Source organism: Saccostrea echinata, unplaced genomic scaffold (genome assembly GCF_033153115.1).
Source record: "Saccostrea echinata isolate AGI-Se365-2 ecotype Australia unplaced genomic scaffold, CSIRO_AGI_Sech_v1 ptg000009l, whole genome shotgun sequence".
NCBI lineage: Eukaryota > Metazoa > Mollusca > Bivalvia > Ostreida > Ostreidae > Saccostrea > Saccostrea echinata.
Window position 1 is genome coordinate 52,192,193 of NW_026889758.1, and position 20,246 is coordinate 52,212,438.

Here is a 20,246-nt window from a genome sequence, read left to right on the forward strand (position 1 = left end):
TGGATTTGGGTGTAATTTAAAAGGGATACTTGTGCAGCTATGCATTATTTCTTAAATAGTACCTGTAATACATTTGTATGGTCTTAATATTGTGTGGCCATTTTTCCCCTAGGATTAATTGATCTACGTTATTTTTATCTTTAAGTTCCTCAGTGAATAAACCCAATTTGTATAAAAATTGGGAGCAGAGCTCTAGAAAAAGGCTTAACATTAGTTTATGTTCCAAATAATGATTGTGTGAAATAAATTATTTTCCTTACCACTTTTGTATATATGCCTTATATATGGAGACCAAATTATGCACATTAACTCATATTGAATGCTTGGGTTATGTTTCTCAGTGACTGGGTTATGTTGTTCAGTGACTGGGTTATGTTCCTCAGTGACTGGGTTATGTTGTTCAGTGACTGGGTTATGTTGTTCAGTGACTGGGTTATGCTGTTGAGAGACTGGGTTATGTTGTTCTGTGACTGGGTTATGTTGTTCAGTGACTGGGTTATGTTGTTCTGTGACTGGGTTATGTTGAACAGTGACTGGGTTATGTTAAACAGTGACTGGGTAATGTTCAGTGACTGGGTTATGTTGAACAGTGACTGGGTTATGTTGTTCAGTGACTGGGTTTTGTTATTCAGTGAGTGGGTTATGATGTACAGTGACTGGGTATGTTAAATAGTGAATGGGTTATGTTAAACAGTGACTGGGTTATGTTCCTCAGTGACTGGGTTATGTTCCTCAGTGACTGGGTTTTGTTGTTCAGTGACTGGGTTATGTTAAACAGTGGCTGGGTTATGTGGAACAGTGACTGGGTTATGTTGTATGTGACTGGATATGTGGAACAGTGACTGGGTTATGTTAAACAGTGACTGGGTTATGTTGAACAGTGACTGGGTTATATTAAACAGTGACTGGGTTATGTTGTATAGTGACTGGGTTATGTTAAACAGTGACTGGGTTATGTTGTTCAGTGACTGGGTTATGTTCCTCAGTGACTGGTTTATGTTTAACAGTGACATGGTTATGTTGTTCAGTGACTGGGTTATGTGGAACAGTGACTGGGTTATGTTAAACAGTGACTGGGATATGTTATACAGTGAGTGAGTTATGTGGAACAGTGACTGGGTTATGTTAAACAGTGACTGGCTTATGTTAAACAGTGACTGGGTTATGTTGTTCAGTGACTGGGTTATATTAAACAGTGACTGGGTTATGTTAAACAGTGACTGGCTTATGTTAAACGGTGACTGGGTTATGTTAAACGGTGACTGGGTTATGTTGTTCAGTGACTGGGTTATGTTGAACAGTGACTGGGTTATGTTGTTCAGTGACTGGGTTATGTTGAACAGTGACTGGGTTATGTTCCTCAGTGACTGGGTTATGTTGATCAGTGACTGGGTTATGTTCCTCAGTGACTGGGTTATGTTGAAGAGTGACTGGGTTATGTTAAACAGTGACATGGTTATGTTGTTCAGTGACTGGGTTATGTTCCTCAGTGACTGGGTTATGTTGTTCAGTGACTGGGTTATGTTGTTGAGTGACTGGGTTATGTTAAACAGTGACTGGGTTATGTTGTTCAGTGACTGGGTTATGTTAAACAGTGACTGTGTTATGTTGTTCAGTGGCTGGGTTGTGTTATTCAGTGAGTGGGTTATGATGTACAGTGACTGGGTATGTTAAATAGTGAATGGGTTATGTTGTACAGTGACTGGGTTATGTTCCTTAGTGACTGGGTTATGTTAAACAGTGACTGGGTTTTGTTGTTCAGTGACTGGGTTATGTTAAACAGTGGCTGGGTTATGTGGAACAGTGACTGGGTTATGTTGAACAGTGACTGGGTTATGTGGAACAGTGACTGGGTTATGTGGAAAAGTGACTGGGTTATGTTAAACAGTGACTGGCTTATGTGGAACAGTGACTGGGTTATGTTAAACAGTGACTGGGTTATGTGGAACAGTGAGTGGGTTATGTGGAAAAGTGACTGGGTTATGTTAAACAGTGACTGGCTTATGTGGAACAGTGACTGGGTTATGTTAAACAGTGACTGGGTTATGTGGAACAGTGAGTGGGTTATGTGGAAAAGTGACTGGGTTATGTTAAACAGTGACTGGCTTATGTGGAACAGTGACTGGGTTATGTTAAACAGTGACTGGGTTATGTTAAACAGTGACTGGGTTATGTTGTTCAGTGACTGGGTTATGTTCCTCAGTGACTGGCTTATGTTTAACAGTGACATGGTTATGTTGTTCAGTGACTGGGTTATGTGGAACAGTGACTGGGTTATGTTAAACAGTGACTGGGATATGTTATACAGTGAGTGAGTTATGTGGAACAGTGACTGGGTTATGTTAAACAGTGACTGGCTTATGTTAAACAGTGACTGGGTTATGTTGTTCAGTGACTGGGTTATATTAAACAGTGACTGGGTTATGTTAAACAGTGACTGGCTTATGTTAAACGGTGACTGGGTTATGTTAAACGGTGACTGGGTTATGTTGTTCAGTGACTGGGTTATGTTGAACAGTGACTGGGTTATGTTGTTCAGTGACTGGGTTATGTTGAACAGTGACTGGGTTATGTTCCTCAGTGACTGGGTTATGTTGATCAGTGACTGGGTTATGTTCCTCAGTGACTGGGTTATGTTGAAGAGTGACTGGGTTATGTTAAACAGTGACATGGTTATGTTGTTCAGTGACTGGGTTATGTTCCTCAGTGACTGGGTTATGTTGTTCAGTGACTGGGTTATGTTGTTGAGTGACTGGGTTATGTTAAACAGTGACTGGGTTATGTTGTTCAGTGACTGGGTTATGTTAAACAGTGACTGGGTTATGTTGTTCAGTGGCTGGGTTGTGTTATTCAGTGAGTGGGTTATGATGTACAGTGACTGGGTATGTTAAATAGTGAATGGGTTATGTTGTACAGTGACTGGGTTATGTTCCTTAGTGACTGGGTTATGTTAAACAGTGACTGGGTTTTGTTGTTCAGTGACTGGGTTATGTTAAACAGTGGCTGGGTTATGTGGAACAGTGACTGGGTTATGTTGAACAGTGACTGGGTTATGTGGAACAGTGAGTGGGTTATGTGGAAAAGTGACTGGGTTATGTTAAACAGTGACTGGCTTATGTGGAACAGTGACTGGGTTATGTTAAACAGTGACTGGGTTACGTGGAACAGTGAGTGGGTTATGTGGAAAAGTGACTGGGTTATGTTAAACAGTGACTGGCTTATGTGGAACAGTGACTGGGTTATGTTAAACAGTGACTGGGTTATGTGGAACAGTGAGTGGGTTATGTGGAAAAGTGACTGGGTTATGTTAAACAGTGACTGGCTTATGTGGAACAGTGACTGGGTTATGTTAAACAGTGACTGGGTTATGTTAAACAGTGACTGGGTTATGTGGAACAGTGGCTGGGTTATGTTAAACAGTGACTGGGTTATGTTATACAGTGAGTGGGTTATGTGGAACAGTGACTGGCTTATGTTTAACAGTGACATGGTTATGTTGTTCAGTGACTGGGTTATGTGGAACAGTGACATGGTTATGTTAAACAGTGGCTCGGTTATGTGGAACAGTGACTGGGTTGTGTTAAACAATGACTTGGTTATGTTATACAGTGAGTGGGTTATGTTAAACAGTGACTGAGTTATGTTAAACAGTGACTGGGTTATGTTGTTCAGTGACTGGGTTATGTTGAACAGTGACTGGGTTATGTTCCTCAGTGACTGGGTTATGTTGAACAGTGACTGGGTTATGTTCCTTAGTGACTGGTTTATGTTCATCAGTGACTGGGTTATGTTGAACAGTGACTGTGTTATGTTAAACAGTGACTGGATTATGTTAAACAGTGACTGGGTTCTGTTGTTCAGTGACTGGGTTATGTTAAACAGTGACTGGGTTATGTTGTTCAGTGACTGGGTTATGTTGAACAGTGACTGGGTTATGTTCCTTAGTGACTGGGTTATGTTCCTCAGTGACTGGGTTATGTTGAACAGTGACTGGGTTATGTTCCTTAGTGACTGGGTTATGTTCCTCAGTGACTGGGTTATGTTGAACAGTGACTGTGTTATGTTAAACTGACTGGGTTATGTTGTTCAGTGACTGGGTTATGTTGAACAGTGACTGGGTTATGTTCCTTAGTGACTGGGTTATGTTCCTCAGTGACTGGGTTATGTTGAACAGTGACTGGGTTATGTTCCTTAGTGACTGGGTTATGTTCCTCAGTGACTGGGTTATGTTGAACAGTGACTGTGTTATGTTAAACAGTGACTGGATTATGTTAAACAGTGACTGGGTTCTGTTGTTCAGTGACTGGGTTATGTTAAACAGTGACATGGTTATGTTGTTCAGTGACTGGGTTATATTATTCAGTGAGTAGGTTATGATGTACAGTGACTGGGTATGTTAAATAGTGAATGGGTTATGTTAAACAGTGACTGGGTTATGATCCTTAGTGACTTGGTTATGTTAAACAGTGACTGGGATATGTTATACAGTGAGTGAGTTATGTGGAACAGTGACTGGGTTATGTTCCTCAGTGACTGGGTTATGTTCCTCAGTGACTGGGTTATGTTCCTCAGTGACTGGGTTATATTAAACAGTGACTGGGTTATGTTAAACAGTGACTGGGTTATGTTCCTCAGTGACTGGGTTATGTTAAACAGTGACTGGGTTATGTTGTTCAGTGACTGGGTTATGTTAAACAGTGACTGGGTTATGTTAAACAGTGACTGGGTTATGTTCCTCAGTGACTGGGTTATGTTCCTCAGTGACTGGGTTATGTTAAACAGTGACTGGGTTATGTTCCTCAGTGACTGGGTTATGTTGTATAGTGACTGGGTTATGTTAAACAGTGATTGTGTTATGTTGCTCAGTGACTGGGTAATGTTCTTCAAAAACTAAGTTATGTTTCTCAGTGACAGGGTTATGTTGTACAGTGACTGGGTTATGTTTCTCTCTGGGTTATGTTGTTGAGAGACTGGGTTATGTTGCTCGGTGACTGGGTAATGATTTTCAGTGGCTGGGTTATGTTATTCAGGGACTGGGATTTGGTTCTCAGTAACTGGGTTATATTTTTCTGTGACTGGGTTATGCTGTTGAGAGACTTGGTTATTTTGAACTGTGACTGGGTTAGGTTTCCCAGTGACTGGGTTATGTTGAACAGTGACTGGGTTATGTTCCTTAGTGACTGGGTTATGTTCCTTAGTGACTGGGTTATGTTGAACAGTGAATGTGTTATGTTAAACAGTGACTGGATTATGTTAAACAGTGACTGGGTTCTGTTGTTCAGTGACTGGGTTATGTTAAACAGTGACTGGGTTATGTTGTTCAGTGACTGGATTATGTTGAACAGTGACTGGGTTATGTTCCTTAGTGACTGGGTTATGTTCCTCAGTGACTGGGTTATGTTGAACAGTGACTGGGTTATGTTCCTTAGTGACTGGGTTATGTTCCTCAGTGACTGGGTTATGTTGAACAGTGACTGTGTTATGTTAAACAGTGACTGGATTATGTTAAACAGTGACTGGGTTATGTTGTTCAGTGACTGGGTTATGTTAAACAGTGACATGGTTATGTTGTTCAGTGACTGGGTTATATTATTCAGTGAGTGGGTTATGATGTACAGTGACTGGGTATGTTAAATAGTGAATGGGTTATGTTAAACAGTGACTGGGTTATGATCCTTAGTGACTTGGTTATGTTAAACAGTGACTGGGTTATGTTACACAGTGACTTGGTTATGTTGTTTAGTGACTGGGTTATGTTCCTCAGTGACTGGGTTATGTTCCTCAGTGACTGGGTTATATTAAACAGTGACTGGGTTATGTTTCTCAGTGACTGGGTTATGTTAAACAGTGACTGGGTTATGTTCCTCAGTGACTGGGTTATGTTAAACAGTGACTGGGTTATGTTGTTCAGTGACTGGGTTATGTTAAACAGTGACTGGGTTATGTTAAACAGTGACTGGGTTATGTTCCTCAGTGACTGGGTTATGTTAAACAGTGACTGGGTTATGTTCCTCAGTGACTGGGTTATGTTGTATAGTGACTGGGTTATGTTAAACAGTGATTGTGTTATGTTGCTCAGTGACTGGGTAATGTTCTTCAAAAACTAAGTTATGTTTCTCAGTGACAGGGTTATGTTGTACAGTGACTGGGTTATGTTTCTCTCTGGGTTATGTTGTTGAGAGACTGGGTTATGTTGCTCGGTGACTGGGTAATGATTTTCAGTGGCTGGGTTATGTTATTCAGGGACTGGGATTTGGTTCTCAGTAACTGGGTTATATTTTTCTGTGACTGGGTTATGCTGTTGAGAGACTTGGTTATTTTGAACTGTGACTGGGTTAGGTTTCCCAGTGACTGGGTTTTGTTGTACAGTGACTGGGTTATGTTGTTCAGTGACTGGGTTTTGTTAAACAGTGACTGGGTTTTGTTAAACAGTAACTGGGTTATGTTGTTTCATTTATTAATAAGCTCGCAATTGAGAAAGAAAAAGAAAAAAAGAGAAAGAAAAGCTAGAACAGTGCAGTTTTGAGGGATTCACTTGTAACATATTGAAGTGATTGCCAAAAAAAAATTAAAATATAACAACCAATTTTTGCCAGAAAGTTTTATAGTCAGTAAGTTTTTTATCATCTTTTACAGTGTATTTCAAAGCTGTAAAATAGGATTTAAATAAATTTAGAAAACCATGAATATCTACTAAATTATGTGTGTTCATTATCTCACAGTTGAACAGTGAATTGGTTATGATTGATTGGGTATAATATGTTGAACAGTGACTAGGTTAGGTTTTCCAGTGACTGAGTAAAGTTTCACAGTGACTAGGTTATGCTGTTCAAAGACTAGATTATATTGGTTTGTAACTGGGTAATTTTTTTTCTGTGACCTAATGGCTATAAACCAGGGTCATATTAAAGAATCATCACTTCTTGTAAAACTGCAAGTCAACAAGTTAGGGATTTTTGTTTTTTCACTGTACGTGATTGTCTTTATGGGCGGGATTCCTTTTACCCTCGGAAGATTAGCGTAAGAAGTAATTATTGAAAAATTCAAGTCTTTTCTGCTGTGCATACACACATGCTAACTAGGTCACTAGTTCTACCTGTGGCTAACAGGCCATGAAAACGCAATCTACTAATTTATCATGTTATAACTATTAAATACCCTAACCTTCGTGAAAGTCGTTCATTCGCCTGAATGTACTAATATTAAGACTCCGATTATGGCTATTGATCGTATTATTTGCCACACACCATAGGCCTAGTGTTTACAAAACTATATTGCATCGGGATCGAATATGCGTTATATTACAAAAAACCATACCGGAAATAATTTTCCCGAAAACCGTGACTGGGTTATGTTATAGACTCTACCTTGACGTTGTGGGGATGCGACACAGCATCAAATTCCCGTAAACAAAATTGAACAGTTATTAATCATTTACTTTACAAATGCGAACTATAGGTTGTGAGCACATAATGTTTTTCTACGTTTGTCAATTTGACATTTATCTAAGTTTTTTTTTTTCATTTCCCCCACACTTGTTTCAATGTCGAAACAAAATCAGGTCTATAGAATTACTAAGTGATGCTTTATAACATGTGCGCTTTATGGAATGATTCATGGGTTCAGGCCCTTACCATGCACATCTATAAATTCCGTATTTCAGTTTCAGTTTTTTATTTAGTAATTTCGTTTTCTTTATTTAATAATTTCGTTTTCTTTATTTAATAAGTTCGTTTGTCTTTTATTTAATAATTTCGTTTTCTTTATTTAATAATTTCGTTTTCTTTATGTAATAATTTCGTTTTCTTTACTTAATAATTTCGTTTTCTTTATTTAATAAATTCGTTTGTCTTTTATTTATTAATTTCGTTTTCTTTATTTAATAATTTCGTTTTTCTTTATTTAATAATTTCGTTTGTTTCTTTATTTAGTAATTTCGTTTTCTTTATTTAATAATTCCGTTTTTTATTTAATAATTTCGTTTTTTATTTAATAATTTCGTTTTCTTTATATAATAATTTCGTTTTCTTGTTTCTTATTTTTTTGGTTTGCACTATTGGGCTTCCGTACAGTCCACTTTATACCGTATAAATTGGGTAACTATTAAATTCATTCCTTACAATTTAATTTTCATTCATTTGGTGTAAGAAAAAAAAGATGATTGTCCTTAAAAAAAAGACTTCAATTTGTACAAAATTTGAATGTAACGTCAGGCGGATCGATACGTTTTTGACGCAAGTCATTGTGACGTAGGCAACCCATTTTATACGTTATAAAGTAAAATTTTTTATCCAATCAAATACAGCGTTACAACAAGAATTAAATTATTTTCGAATCAAAAAGCAATAATTTTCTACCGAACAGAGATGCCAATTGAGCCTAACGCATCTAAGTACTTGATTTGTTTATATTAAGCATAAAAACTCCACATTTATGAGAAATCGAACCATTCTGAGATCTCCTACAGTCTGTGCATCTCAATGTACATGTACAATATTAACATGCTTTACTTACATCTGTTAACCATAGGGGAATATAGTCAGTATTCGAATTCTTCATTGCGTGTTTTTTTTTTTTTTTTTTTTTAAAAGGTGAATGAAATTTTATTTTTTCTTGTGATATCCATGATATTACATAAATCTTCCTAACTATCAGGTACCTGGATCACATGCATTCTTTTAAACATAATGCAACGTTTAGATGAGATAAGATTCTGAAATTTATTAACTAGTTCTATGGTATATTTATTTACTTTATCTTTTTATTTGTTTAGTATTTCCTTTCACTTCCTTTTTCTATAATGTCCCTTTCTTAATGTTCCTTGTAATTAGATAAATTTATTTTGCACTGCTTGTTTACTGAAAAAAAGAGGATAAGAAAGAAAAACCTATGCAGTAAGTGGCAAGTATAATAGAATATTTCCCTAAAGCTCAGTTTTATATACTTTAACGAGGAAGAATAGACAATTAATTTGAAAGTTAATGTATATTAATGTTAAATTACACTGAAGTTGCAATCATTTGGCAACTACAGGAAAAAGAAAGAAAAAGCGTATAAAAACTATGGCTCGGATAAAATCTGGTATACTGATGAACAAAAAGAATTTACTGCAAATCATTAATAATGAAAATCATTTCTTTATAACATTTTCTTTGGTTTATAGCCATATGATGTCTTCTCGTGACGCTGTGTCGTAATAGCTGAGGGGTTGTGAGATTTTGAGATTAAAAATTGTAAATATATATTTACCAAAATTTTAGAGAAACTATTGCAGTTTAAGTAAGTGTTAGGATGGTTTATTCAACGTTGCTATCTATAAGAATAATTTTCTTTAACAAACTTTTTTGAAGGTAGAAGTGTTTTGCCGCGAATTTGAGACATTTATTGCAAAAATAACAGTTTTGATGTTTTGACTATGTGTATGCCATGTCAATGACAATATCAATTTTATTAAACAGCTAAAATATAGTATTGTACTGTAAAATATGTAATAGATAGAGAATTCATTCATTCTTAATCCTTATCTTAATGAAGTATATTTTCTTTAAGGATAAAAGTTGGTTGTTTGTTTTGTTTTGTTTTTTCTTTTTTGGTTTCTTGTTTTTTTTTTTTTTTTTTTTTTTTTTTTTTTTTTTTTTTTGGGGGGGGGGGGATTTTTTGTTTGTTTTTTGTTTTTGTTTTTTTTTGTTTTTTGTTTCTTGTTTTCTGTTTGTTTGTTTTTTTCTTTTTTTTCTTTCTTTTTTTTGTTTGTTTTTGTTTTGTTTTGTTTTTTGTTTTAGTTTTTTTGTTTGTTTTTTTATTTTTTTTTGTTTTAGTTTTTTTGTTTGTTTGTTTTGTTTTGTTTGTTTGTTTGTTGTTTTTTTTGTTATTTTCTCTTTAAAAAAAATGGGGGGAAATTTGGCAATTTAATAGCAACACGGAGTTAAAATTATTGGGATTTTGTTTTTTGGCAGGTTTTAATTTTTTAAAATATTTGATTCATTATAATTAACAATCAAGTTATCAAACACATTGAACAGTGTGTACATGTATACAGGGTAAGGTTGTAAAAGGTTCACCCAGTTAAGGGTCTAAATGCTTTTTGTAAGAAAATAATTAAATATTATGACAAACCTCTATTTACATCAAATGATCATAATTATTTTGTGTCTATTTCATAATTAATACCAATAAGAAGATTTATGACAACATCAACATATATAGATGCACAGTATTGCTATACCGATTACACAAAACTTTACCTTCTGGATAGATAACAGTAAAATCAAAATAAACCAGATAACTGTATAAACTTTATGGAAATGTTGGATTTTTTTATCCTCAAAAAATTGAAAGGACGCCAGTATTACACGATATCCAGTAATATTTATCTTAATCTTTTAATTAATTTCGCTTCAGAAGGTGCATAAGGCTTCTAATCTCGACAACACTAACAAATCTCAGTATTATAATACAAATACTTCAGAAACGGCACACCCAAAACCAGAACAAAGAGACCCTCTCTTCTTCTTTCTCTGTTCGTTTTTGCTTTTTTTAAATAATCAGGGATTTCTGGAGGGATTTTTTGAACCAAAAAAATGTGGATCTTTAGTCCAAATCACAACACAAAAAGCAAAAGATATCGATCTGCAAAACAGAAAAAAAAAGAGCGGGGAAAGCAATAAAGAAAGGTAAATCTAGAGAGAGCGAAAAGAAAGAAACCCGTTCGAGCTTGATTCAAAGGATGTTAATCTGACTGAAAAGCAATCTCGGTTTAAAACTGTCAGTTTTCTCGTCTTGTTCGATCGGCATTAAAATACCCATAAGTACTGTTAGCATTGGTTGTACAGAAAACTCATCCCTCCGCCAAGGATATATTGTACTCTAACAAAAGTCAATATTAGTTAAAACTTTTTTCCACACAATTATAAAAATTTTCTGTAGTTCTCGTTTGATGTATCTTCAAAATTACGTTATAATATTTTTGTCAACAAAGACAGAATACATGTATATGTAATTCATAAATCAACTTTGACATCTAGTTAAATTAAATCAAATAGTGAAGCATTTACAACCATATACACACGAATACAATTATTGAAGCACTGGCGTTATTTAGAAAACTATCGAACAAAACATACAAAATAACTGCATACCCATGTTTCGTGTTTCGTCATTAGATTCTGTTTAGAAGTTACAAGTATTTATATGAACTTCGTTTTGTTCAATTGTATTGTAATTAACTTTAATCAATAGAACAATAGTCTAAAGAAATGTACACACGTTAAACAAAAAAAGGAAGACAAACTTTTTTTTTACATTTACATTGTGATTTTTTTAAATCACATTGCAACAGATACATGCTTGTAGTTTTTGACGGGAAGATGATATCATGTGTCTTATGAAACCTTCTCTTCTTAACAAAGGAATGGGTTATTCAATGCCAACTTCCTGGTTCCAAACACAATGAAACATAAAAAAAAAAATTAACACTGATAGTATGCTTTGGACAGAAAGACGAGTGGTCTTGTTTTATTTCAGTATGATATCCTATATAAGAGACTGTAAAACAGGTCACGAAATATCTTCTTTCCATCACAGCGTATCTAATGCACAAACAAAACTAAAATGTTTATTAAAGGTTACATTTTTGGTAATTATCAGAGGCAGCATTACAAACAGGTAAGAAATATATATATATATATATATATATATATATATATATATATATATATATATATATATATATATATATATATATATATATATATATATATATATATATATAGGTTAAGATTCATTATGAAATTATTTTCCTGCGATACCTGATACACAGGCTGAAGAAATTTTATTTTTTCTAACAAAATAAAGAATTTCAAAAAAATACAGTGAAATCGGTCCTATATTTTTTTTTAAAGTTTTATGCGATAGATTTATAAAAAAAACTTAAATAAACCCAATTAAGATACTAATAATCTTCATCAAATCTACATTTCTTTTCCTTCATTTACGATATAAACCAGATGCAAACCAGGGATCTTTTCGAACTCAGGACTAAAAAAAAATTATTGACTGGAATATGTTAAGTTCCTCTTGATTTTCTTTGTAGACAAAGCATCATTGGTTATACTCCAAGAAAATGAGTCTCAATGCAGCTCTGTTGTTCTGTATTCTCTTTGCATTTTTAAGGCAGACACTACAATTCAGCTGCTCTTCGGAGCCAAATTGCAGATGTTATTACGATAGAGAAATGCTGAGTGTGGATTGCAGCTCGCTAAACCTGACTCATTCTCCAAAATTTCGACAAAATGTTAGATGCATCTATCTTAATAACAATGGTCTAATGGAAATACCTACTGACATGCCACGAGAGATCGTGCGGCTAGATATAAGCAATAACAATATTCGAAATCCAAAAAAGGCAATTCTTTCAAGATACAAACATTTGCAATGGTTAAATGTTGAACGTAATTGCTTATGGCAAACATATAAGGAATGGCCATCACGCTTTTTCGAAAATCTGACAAAACTTGATACTCTGCTCATGAAGGATAATTGTTCAGAAATATCTGATAATACGATCAAGGAGATGAAGTACTCCAAAGAATGCTTTTACGGACTTTCGTCATTAAGGCATATCGAACTGAATGGATTAGGTGGCCATAACTTTGAAGACGCATTTGAAGCAAATAATTCTATTCAAATTATAGCATTTACAATTTATGGTGCAAAATGTTCTTTGAATAGCATCGAGAATGACACATTCAATGTTTTCCAACAGTTGAAAACGCTTAAATTATTTCATTGTGATATCAAGTACATAGAGAAAGGAGCATTTGCATACTTGAATGACCTCTTATTACTGGATATTTCAGAAAACCGAGACCTTACGATATCCGTATTGCCCAATATTACTTATGATCTGCAATATACAAAAATCCAAACACTAAGGGCTGATAGTCTTCATTGTACAAATGGACTTTCGCTAATATTAAGAATAAACCATATAGAATATCTCAGAAATACTTCTTTGAGAGAGTTGTCATTGGCAGAAAACAGAATCGGCATTATTGAGCATCGTCTTACTAAGTACCTTCCCAAGTCATTGATATATATAAATATTAATAATAACCCGCTGATGTTCGCGATATATTTATTTGAAGGAGTTTTTCTTTCAAATCTAGAAAGATTAAACATTGACCGTACAGACAGAGGTACTGACCATCAAACAGGCTGTAATTATAATTCTAACAGTTGTGACAAAGTTGAAGAAATTGCTGTGGAGGGAACGGAATATAAAGAATCACCAGCGTTCTCTTCGTATCAATTACCCCCGAAGCTAAAATCTCTTAGCATCGCTAATCAGAAAATGTTTCTTCCTTTAATAGATAATACGTACGGGTTTAGGTCGCAAAATTCATTAACACATCTACATGTTCAGGGAAATCTTATATATGACATTCAACATTTTAGTGGACTTTGGCGTCTAGAATACCTTGATCTCTCGAATAACTTCTGCTTTAACATTACCAAACAGTCATTTCAAAATATGACAAACTTATTATTCCTGAACTTATCCAGAAATCTTTTAGGAAAGGAATTAAAGAGTCAGTCCTCAGAACATGTATTTGATCACCTCCATGGTTTGAAGGTACTGGATCTGTCCTATAACTGGATTACTCTCATACATAAGGATGTGTTTGTTTTCATGTCAAATATTGAGCATCTAATCTTAAGTAATAATGAAATAGAAAGTGTCCCTTTTGATCTGTCAGCTGCCTTAAAATTGCGTAGCATAGATTTGTCTTCCAATAAAATTGTGATGTTGGATTCAAAGTCAATGGACTTTTTAGATTCTTCGAGGGAGAAACAACTCTCTATCCAGATGTCAAACAACCCATTACAGTGTACATGCCAAAGCATGGACTTCCTGAAATGGATGAAAGAATCTTCAAATAAACATTTTGTTGACAGAGAGAATTACACTTGCATATTCACAGATGAGAAAAAGATTGAACTGCGCCATTTAGAGCAGATAATCACTTCTTTAGAGCGTAAATGTACATCATTTACAACAACAATAATCGTAGTTACCATTATTTTACTGGTCACAATCACTCTTGTATCCTTTGCGATAATGTATAGGTATAGATGGAAACTACGCTATTTGTATTACGCTGGTAAGAGAAGTTATAGAGGATATTCAAGGATTTTAGACTCCGGTAGAGAGTATCAATTTGATGCCTTCATTTCCTATGCTGAAAGTGAAAGAACAGGATTTATACCAAACCTTTTGAAGCTTGAAAAAGAAAATGATTTTAAATTTTGCATACACAGTCGTGACTTTATAATTGGTGTTAACGTAGCAGAAAACATTACCAATGCTATTCACAATAGCAAGCGCACAGTCTGTTTTCTGAGTAAAGCTTTCTTAGAATCTGAATTTTGCATATACGAGGCTCAAATGGCTCGAATGGAGAGTATTTATAGAGGAGGGGAAACAACTTTGTTTACTGTACTTGTGGACAAAGATCTTGGAGCTGTCTTGCCACAATTTCTGAAGGACGTAATCAGAGAACAGACATATCTGGAATTTGATAAAGAAATTCCAGAGGAGTTCTGGAATGCTATAACTCAGGCATTAAGAGAAATATAGAGTGAGACATATATCGGAATGATATTTTTTTTGAAAAAAAAATAGTCAAAAAAGGTCATTTAAGACCATGGGTCATCCAAGGAAACAACAGAAAAATATTTGCTAGGGAACTTGCATTGCCAATTATCGGTTATTCTACAATGATTTAATATAATTGTTTATCAAATATACCATTTCCTAATAAAATATCATTGTAAAACTTTGTACGATTGAGTCCTTATTTGTTTTAAAACACCGTTTTCCTAAAAGTACTTCAAAAATAATTTCTGATTTTTTTTTTTTTTTTTAAAAATATTTTTCTATACTTTTGTAACAATCTAATTTGCTTTGAATAAATGTTTGAATTTGTTATCACTTGTTATATTTATATTATAATTAAATAACCATTTATAATTTTACATTTATTATATTAAAACACGTATATGCAGTAAAATTCTCCTCAGCAGATGTTTATCCATGAAAAAAGCATTTTATCATTGAGTGCATAGACAGACTTGCAGATAAACTTCAAACAGACCATTTTGGCGAAATCGAAATTTCAGATCTTCCTTATAGATAAAAATGATGACCAAAAAGCAGTCATCTTAAATTGTCCTAAATACAGGGAGGCCTAAGTATAAACGAGAAGACCTGAACGCTTTGTCAGAATGGAATAAGTATTTTAGAAATATATAAAGGAATCGTATTAGAAAGTTAAAAGCAATATGCTAACCACCTATCCTTCCGTTTTTACTTAATCAGAGGTGATAAAAATTAGAAAGGTTACATGAACAATCTATCATGGTTTCAGAAGACAAGACTTGTAACAATTTCGTTTTTTCTTTGTAAGGCTCAGTATCATATCATAATTGTATTTTAGAAGTACTTGTTTTTAATTCAATGTCTGAAAATCCAAGTTATACTCACAGTTCACTTTCTAAGGATGAAATTCTTCAAAAGCGCATTTCAGTGTTTAATACTTTTAACATTCCAGTCAACCAAGGTGAGATCAATCTTCCCAACCTATACTGAATTTCTAAACTTTATAAAAAAAATTTTTACAAAGATACTTTGCTGGGTCCAGCAAATGGTCTACCAAACCCCAATCTTTACGCCTTAAATATGAACTATTATGAAGGAGAAATTTGATATGAACTGTGCTACAGCATGTTCTAGAAGTGATGTAAATCAGGTATGAATTCTCAAAAACTCCAAAGAACTTTTAGAAAATTTAAATTGACAACATTTTTTCTCAAGTCCATAAAATCAAAATGTATGACTTTTTATACTCTATACAATCATCCCTCACGGTAAATTTAAAAAAAAATACTAGGCGTTTTGAAATCATAGACAACTGGTTGTTCAACAAAAATGAAACTCGAAAATTTTCATATCCTGTGATTGGTCATCAACAACATTACCTTGTAAAGGATTACTTTGATTCTACACACAAGTACTCTGAAGTTGATATTAAAAGGATGCTGGAGTTCCTCATTGAAAACATTTATGTTGTCTTCCGAGACGAGGCCTTCCAACAAACTGTTGGAATTTCGACGGGCACTAATTGTGCTCCTTTATTAGCTGACCAGTTTTTATATTCAAGAAATTCTACATGAGAAGGAGAAAACACTTGTGGCCTTCAACTCGACATTTAGTTATATTGACAATGTATTATCAATTAACAATAGTAACTTTCATTCATATGTCGATTCCATTATTTCCATATATCCCAGTGAACTTGAAATTAAAGACACCAGAGTCTACCACATCTGCCTCATATTTGGATGTTTCACTGACTATGGACGATAAGTGCCAAGGAATTACTAATTGTATGACAAACGAGATGATTTAAGCTTTTCTATCGTCAACTTTCCTTAATTATGCAGTAATAATTCTGTTCATCAGCATGTGGTGTTTACGCTTCCCTATTTATTTGATACTCAAGAGCATGCTCTGAAAAGAACATTTGTTTTTGAAATGAGGCAGTCTACTGACAGATAAGTTGATGTTATGGGGACTTCAAAATCCCCGTTCAAAGTCAGCATTTCCAACATTCTATTATCGTTATAATGACCCTGTTAACAAATATATACTTTCATTGGGTTGCATTATGACTTACGTGTTTTATACCAATTGTTAGGGCTTTGTTTTATACTAAATTTCATTATGGAATATTAAATCTTCATGTTCAATAGATAGGGCTCCCGGCGGGTGTAACCGGTCAACAGATGATGCTTACTCATCCTAGGTACCTGATCCCATTTGCTTTAAAAATCATGTTCAAACGCAAATTCTTTTATTACAAAATTATACATTCAGCAGAATCATTTCGTATTTACACAACATAAACAACACCAACACGTTATACAAGTTAGCCAGCCGTGCGTACGAGGACGCCGAATTTTATTGAAAATTTACAAAACATTAAATCAGTATTTACATATATACATGACATTGTATGCAAATAACTTGAAAGATTAGCAAAACCTAGCTGATAAGAAACAACTAGGGTTTTTGCTGCTTTTGATGGAATAGCAAAAATCCTGTTATGGTTCGTAACTTATTATTTACCAGATTTGACTGAAATGTATTACAACAATATTGAGACTTTCATAAAATCATTAATGCAGAATCCAAGTATAATACTGCATAAAGGGAGATGACTCTTACACCATTATGAAATACTCCCTTTATATTATACTCTGTGTATACAATCAAATATGCTTTACAACAAAATATATTATTATTACTAAGTTTATAATATCTACAAAGACATTATATACTTTTTTTTAAATAACCAATTTGTCATTAAAACAATACCATACCGTTCTGAGGAAATAGACAAACTCCTGACTATATCTTACATACAACATTGAAGCAGGGAGTTTAGATGATCTAGCTATAAAACGCATAAATTCTCATAGACTTCATATAATTCTCTTATCATAAAAAAGATCATATTTCTGGAATATAAAATACACTAGCTTTACTGCTGCTAATAACTTTTTAAAAATAAAATCTTACTTTCAAATTATCTTTCTAACTGAACAATACTGCCATGGAGATTTATATAGCCAAAATTATAGGTTTCATAATAATAATTAAAAAATATATTAATGAAACAGTTCTCTACTACACAACAAAATCAGTTTCTATTGGCCAATTCCTGACCAATCCACTTTAGACGTACATATTAACATATTGTCATCAAAGTTACGTAATGAGTCCGAATCAAGTGTTTCTTTCTTTTTCATCTCTTTTTTTTTTTTTTTTTTTTTTTTTAGAATTTTATATCAGAAAGCGAAAGACATATGAAAACATATGAGCATAACGAAGTTTTGTCGAACTCACCTGCATTGTAAAGCAAGAAAGACTACAAAATTTAAGGTTGTATTTATCGCATCATTGTTATCGTCTTTGTCAAAGCCTCGCAACTCGAATTAGCGTAAAACTTGTAAATAGCATTGAATTAGAGCATGCAAAGGTGAGGAATAAGTTCTGATAATCTTTTTTAAAGATTGTATCAAAATCCTCGATCATCTGACATCATGGTAATTCAACTTTTCTGCACACTCATACAATAAAGAGAAAGTAGTAAAGCAATGTCTTGGGGCAGTAAATTTTTTCCGCCATAGACAATTTTTTTTAGTTTTTTAAACTATATTTTCTGAAACCTGATATTTTCAAGAATCAAACAGAATTTGCACTGTTTATGCAAAAATTCTATTTTAGTTAATTTTCAGGTTCAAATTGCTTCGCAGTGACGCTTTAAGAATAAATAACACACACAATTTTTTCCCTCCAAAATTCAAATACCTTTGCTAAAATAGGCGCCTCTCTCACTAAAGAAGTGCAGTTTGTTTAGTTTAACAACTTCATGTTTGGTCAAGCCATATAATTTGGTGAAAAGTGGTAAAATGGATTTTTTACACTTCAGTATTATTTTTGAAAGGTTTTTAAAATGTATGAAGTTTTCTTACTGCAAAGTTTCTGGGGACATGTTCAAGAGTGTATTTTTAAATTTTATACAATTAAAATTTCTCAATATTATTTCCATTAAAAGAAATATTGAAAAAAAAGTACCAGTGTGACTTTTCTGTTGAGTGGATAAGAAAATTCGTTTGTGGTATGTATCTTTAAAAAACGCCGGGAAATTAAAGTATAAGACCCGGCTAGCTGTTAAGCAGTCTTGTTAAAGAAATGGAGTGGAGAATCCGGGTATCGATCCCGGTACCTCTCACATGCAAAGCGAGCGCTCTACCACTTGAGCTAATTCCCCTGTTACTATCAGTATTTGGACTTTGTGTAAATACATCAGACCCTGAGGCAACATTCATTTCTTCTTTCGAATAATTATCTGTCATTATGTAGGTATTACCACACGTGGAAACGTACATTGTAAACCTCCAGTGTGTATTCTCAATCTTTATACATAGGCGTCGGAACCGCGGGGGAACCGCTAGCCGCCCCCCCCCCCCCCCCGTTCCGACGCTTATGTATAAAGAATGAGAATACACACGCTTAGCCTCCCACTTTTTTGTAAAGATAGACATAATATAGGCATTGAAAATTAGGGCTTACCTTTTTTTTGTTGGTTTAGCACCCCCCCCCCTTTCAATCAGGTTCTCAATGGTTAGTTTACATGTAACTTAACGCCTTATGAAAAATAAATACTTAAAACGAATTTTTTCCTCTCCTTTAATTTCAAGAATGGTTAATGTCTTAAATGCAACTTTACATACTGTAAACCAACTATTATTCGCGTCAACTTTTATTTGCGATTCGTCAGTTTGAAATCAATCCGCGACGATTAATTTTCTCGGTTGAGGAGACATTCTCTACAAATGCAAAGGAAAATAAATGGTTCGCGGCGATTAATATTCCCCTGTAAAAGTTAGTCGCGAAACTCGCGAATATTTCTCGCACGCGAATAAAAGTTGGTTTACAGTAATTACATTAACTAAAAGTTTTCCATTGTACATGTACTTACTTAATAGATATACATGTATACTATAAAGCCCAAATTGGTTTAGGAAAAGTTAATCCATTGTTTATGAATATGGGTTAGACAGCAGACTTTGTATTGAATGAAAAAACTTTGATAAAATTCATCAAATGAGTGATTTATGGGTCCGAATGATTATTCCATAGAGGACACGAAGCAGAACACTACTTAGAATGATCCAAATCTTTCAGCTTCATACTTTCTGTGGTAAAGTCGTCATTAGTTTTGTAGTGTATTAACTTTCACTTACGTTAAGTACTCACTAGTGCCGAAGTAAAGGTGAGAGAATGAATTAAGTCAGAATATAAATATCTGAATATGCAAATCATAAGACTATCTTTAAATATCATTGGCATTTTTTTGTAAGGAATATTGGTGACATTGGCTCAAAAGTACGGATGTTAAAATCAGTAACTGAGGAACTAATGCTGTATCTTGCAACTTAGAAGTTCTGTCAAAATTGGCTATATCGTTGAAAAATAATTGCAACTGACCTGGCATACACGATGAAAATTTTTAAAAAAAAAATACTTTAATTTACAGAATGCATAAGTTATAAATGCATGACCACTGCCTGTGTAAATGAGTTTTTTAAATATTAAGCAATGCTCAATTTTCATTAGAATT

At 34.0% G+C, this 20,246-nt stretch overlaps 1 protein-coding gene and 1 non-coding gene across 2 annotated transcripts; one reads left to right on the forward strand and one right to left on the reverse strand.

The window, feature by feature from the left end:
- The first annotated feature begins 1,877 nt into the window (after window positions 1–1,877).
- LOC133182877 (toll-like receptor 4) lies at window positions 1,878–14,711 on the forward strand. The gene is made up of 5 exons (XM_061317724.1): window positions 1,878–2,126; window positions 2,834–2,853; window positions 2,980–3,276; window positions 3,379–3,612; window positions 13,234–14,711. Exons 1-5 carry the CDS (start codon window positions 1,878–1,880, stop codon window positions 14,633–14,635), a joined length of 2,202 nt encoding a protein of 733 aa, XP_061173708.1. The 3' UTR covers window positions 14,636–14,711.
- A 4,109-nt stretch (window positions 14,712–18,820) lies between these two features.
- Trnaa-ugc (transfer RNA alanine (anticodon UGC)) lies at window positions 18,821–18,893 on the reverse strand. The gene has a single exon. It is a non-coding gene; the product is annotated as a tRNA-Ala (tRNA).
- Between the last annotated feature and the right edge of the window lie 1,353 nt (window positions 18,894–20,246).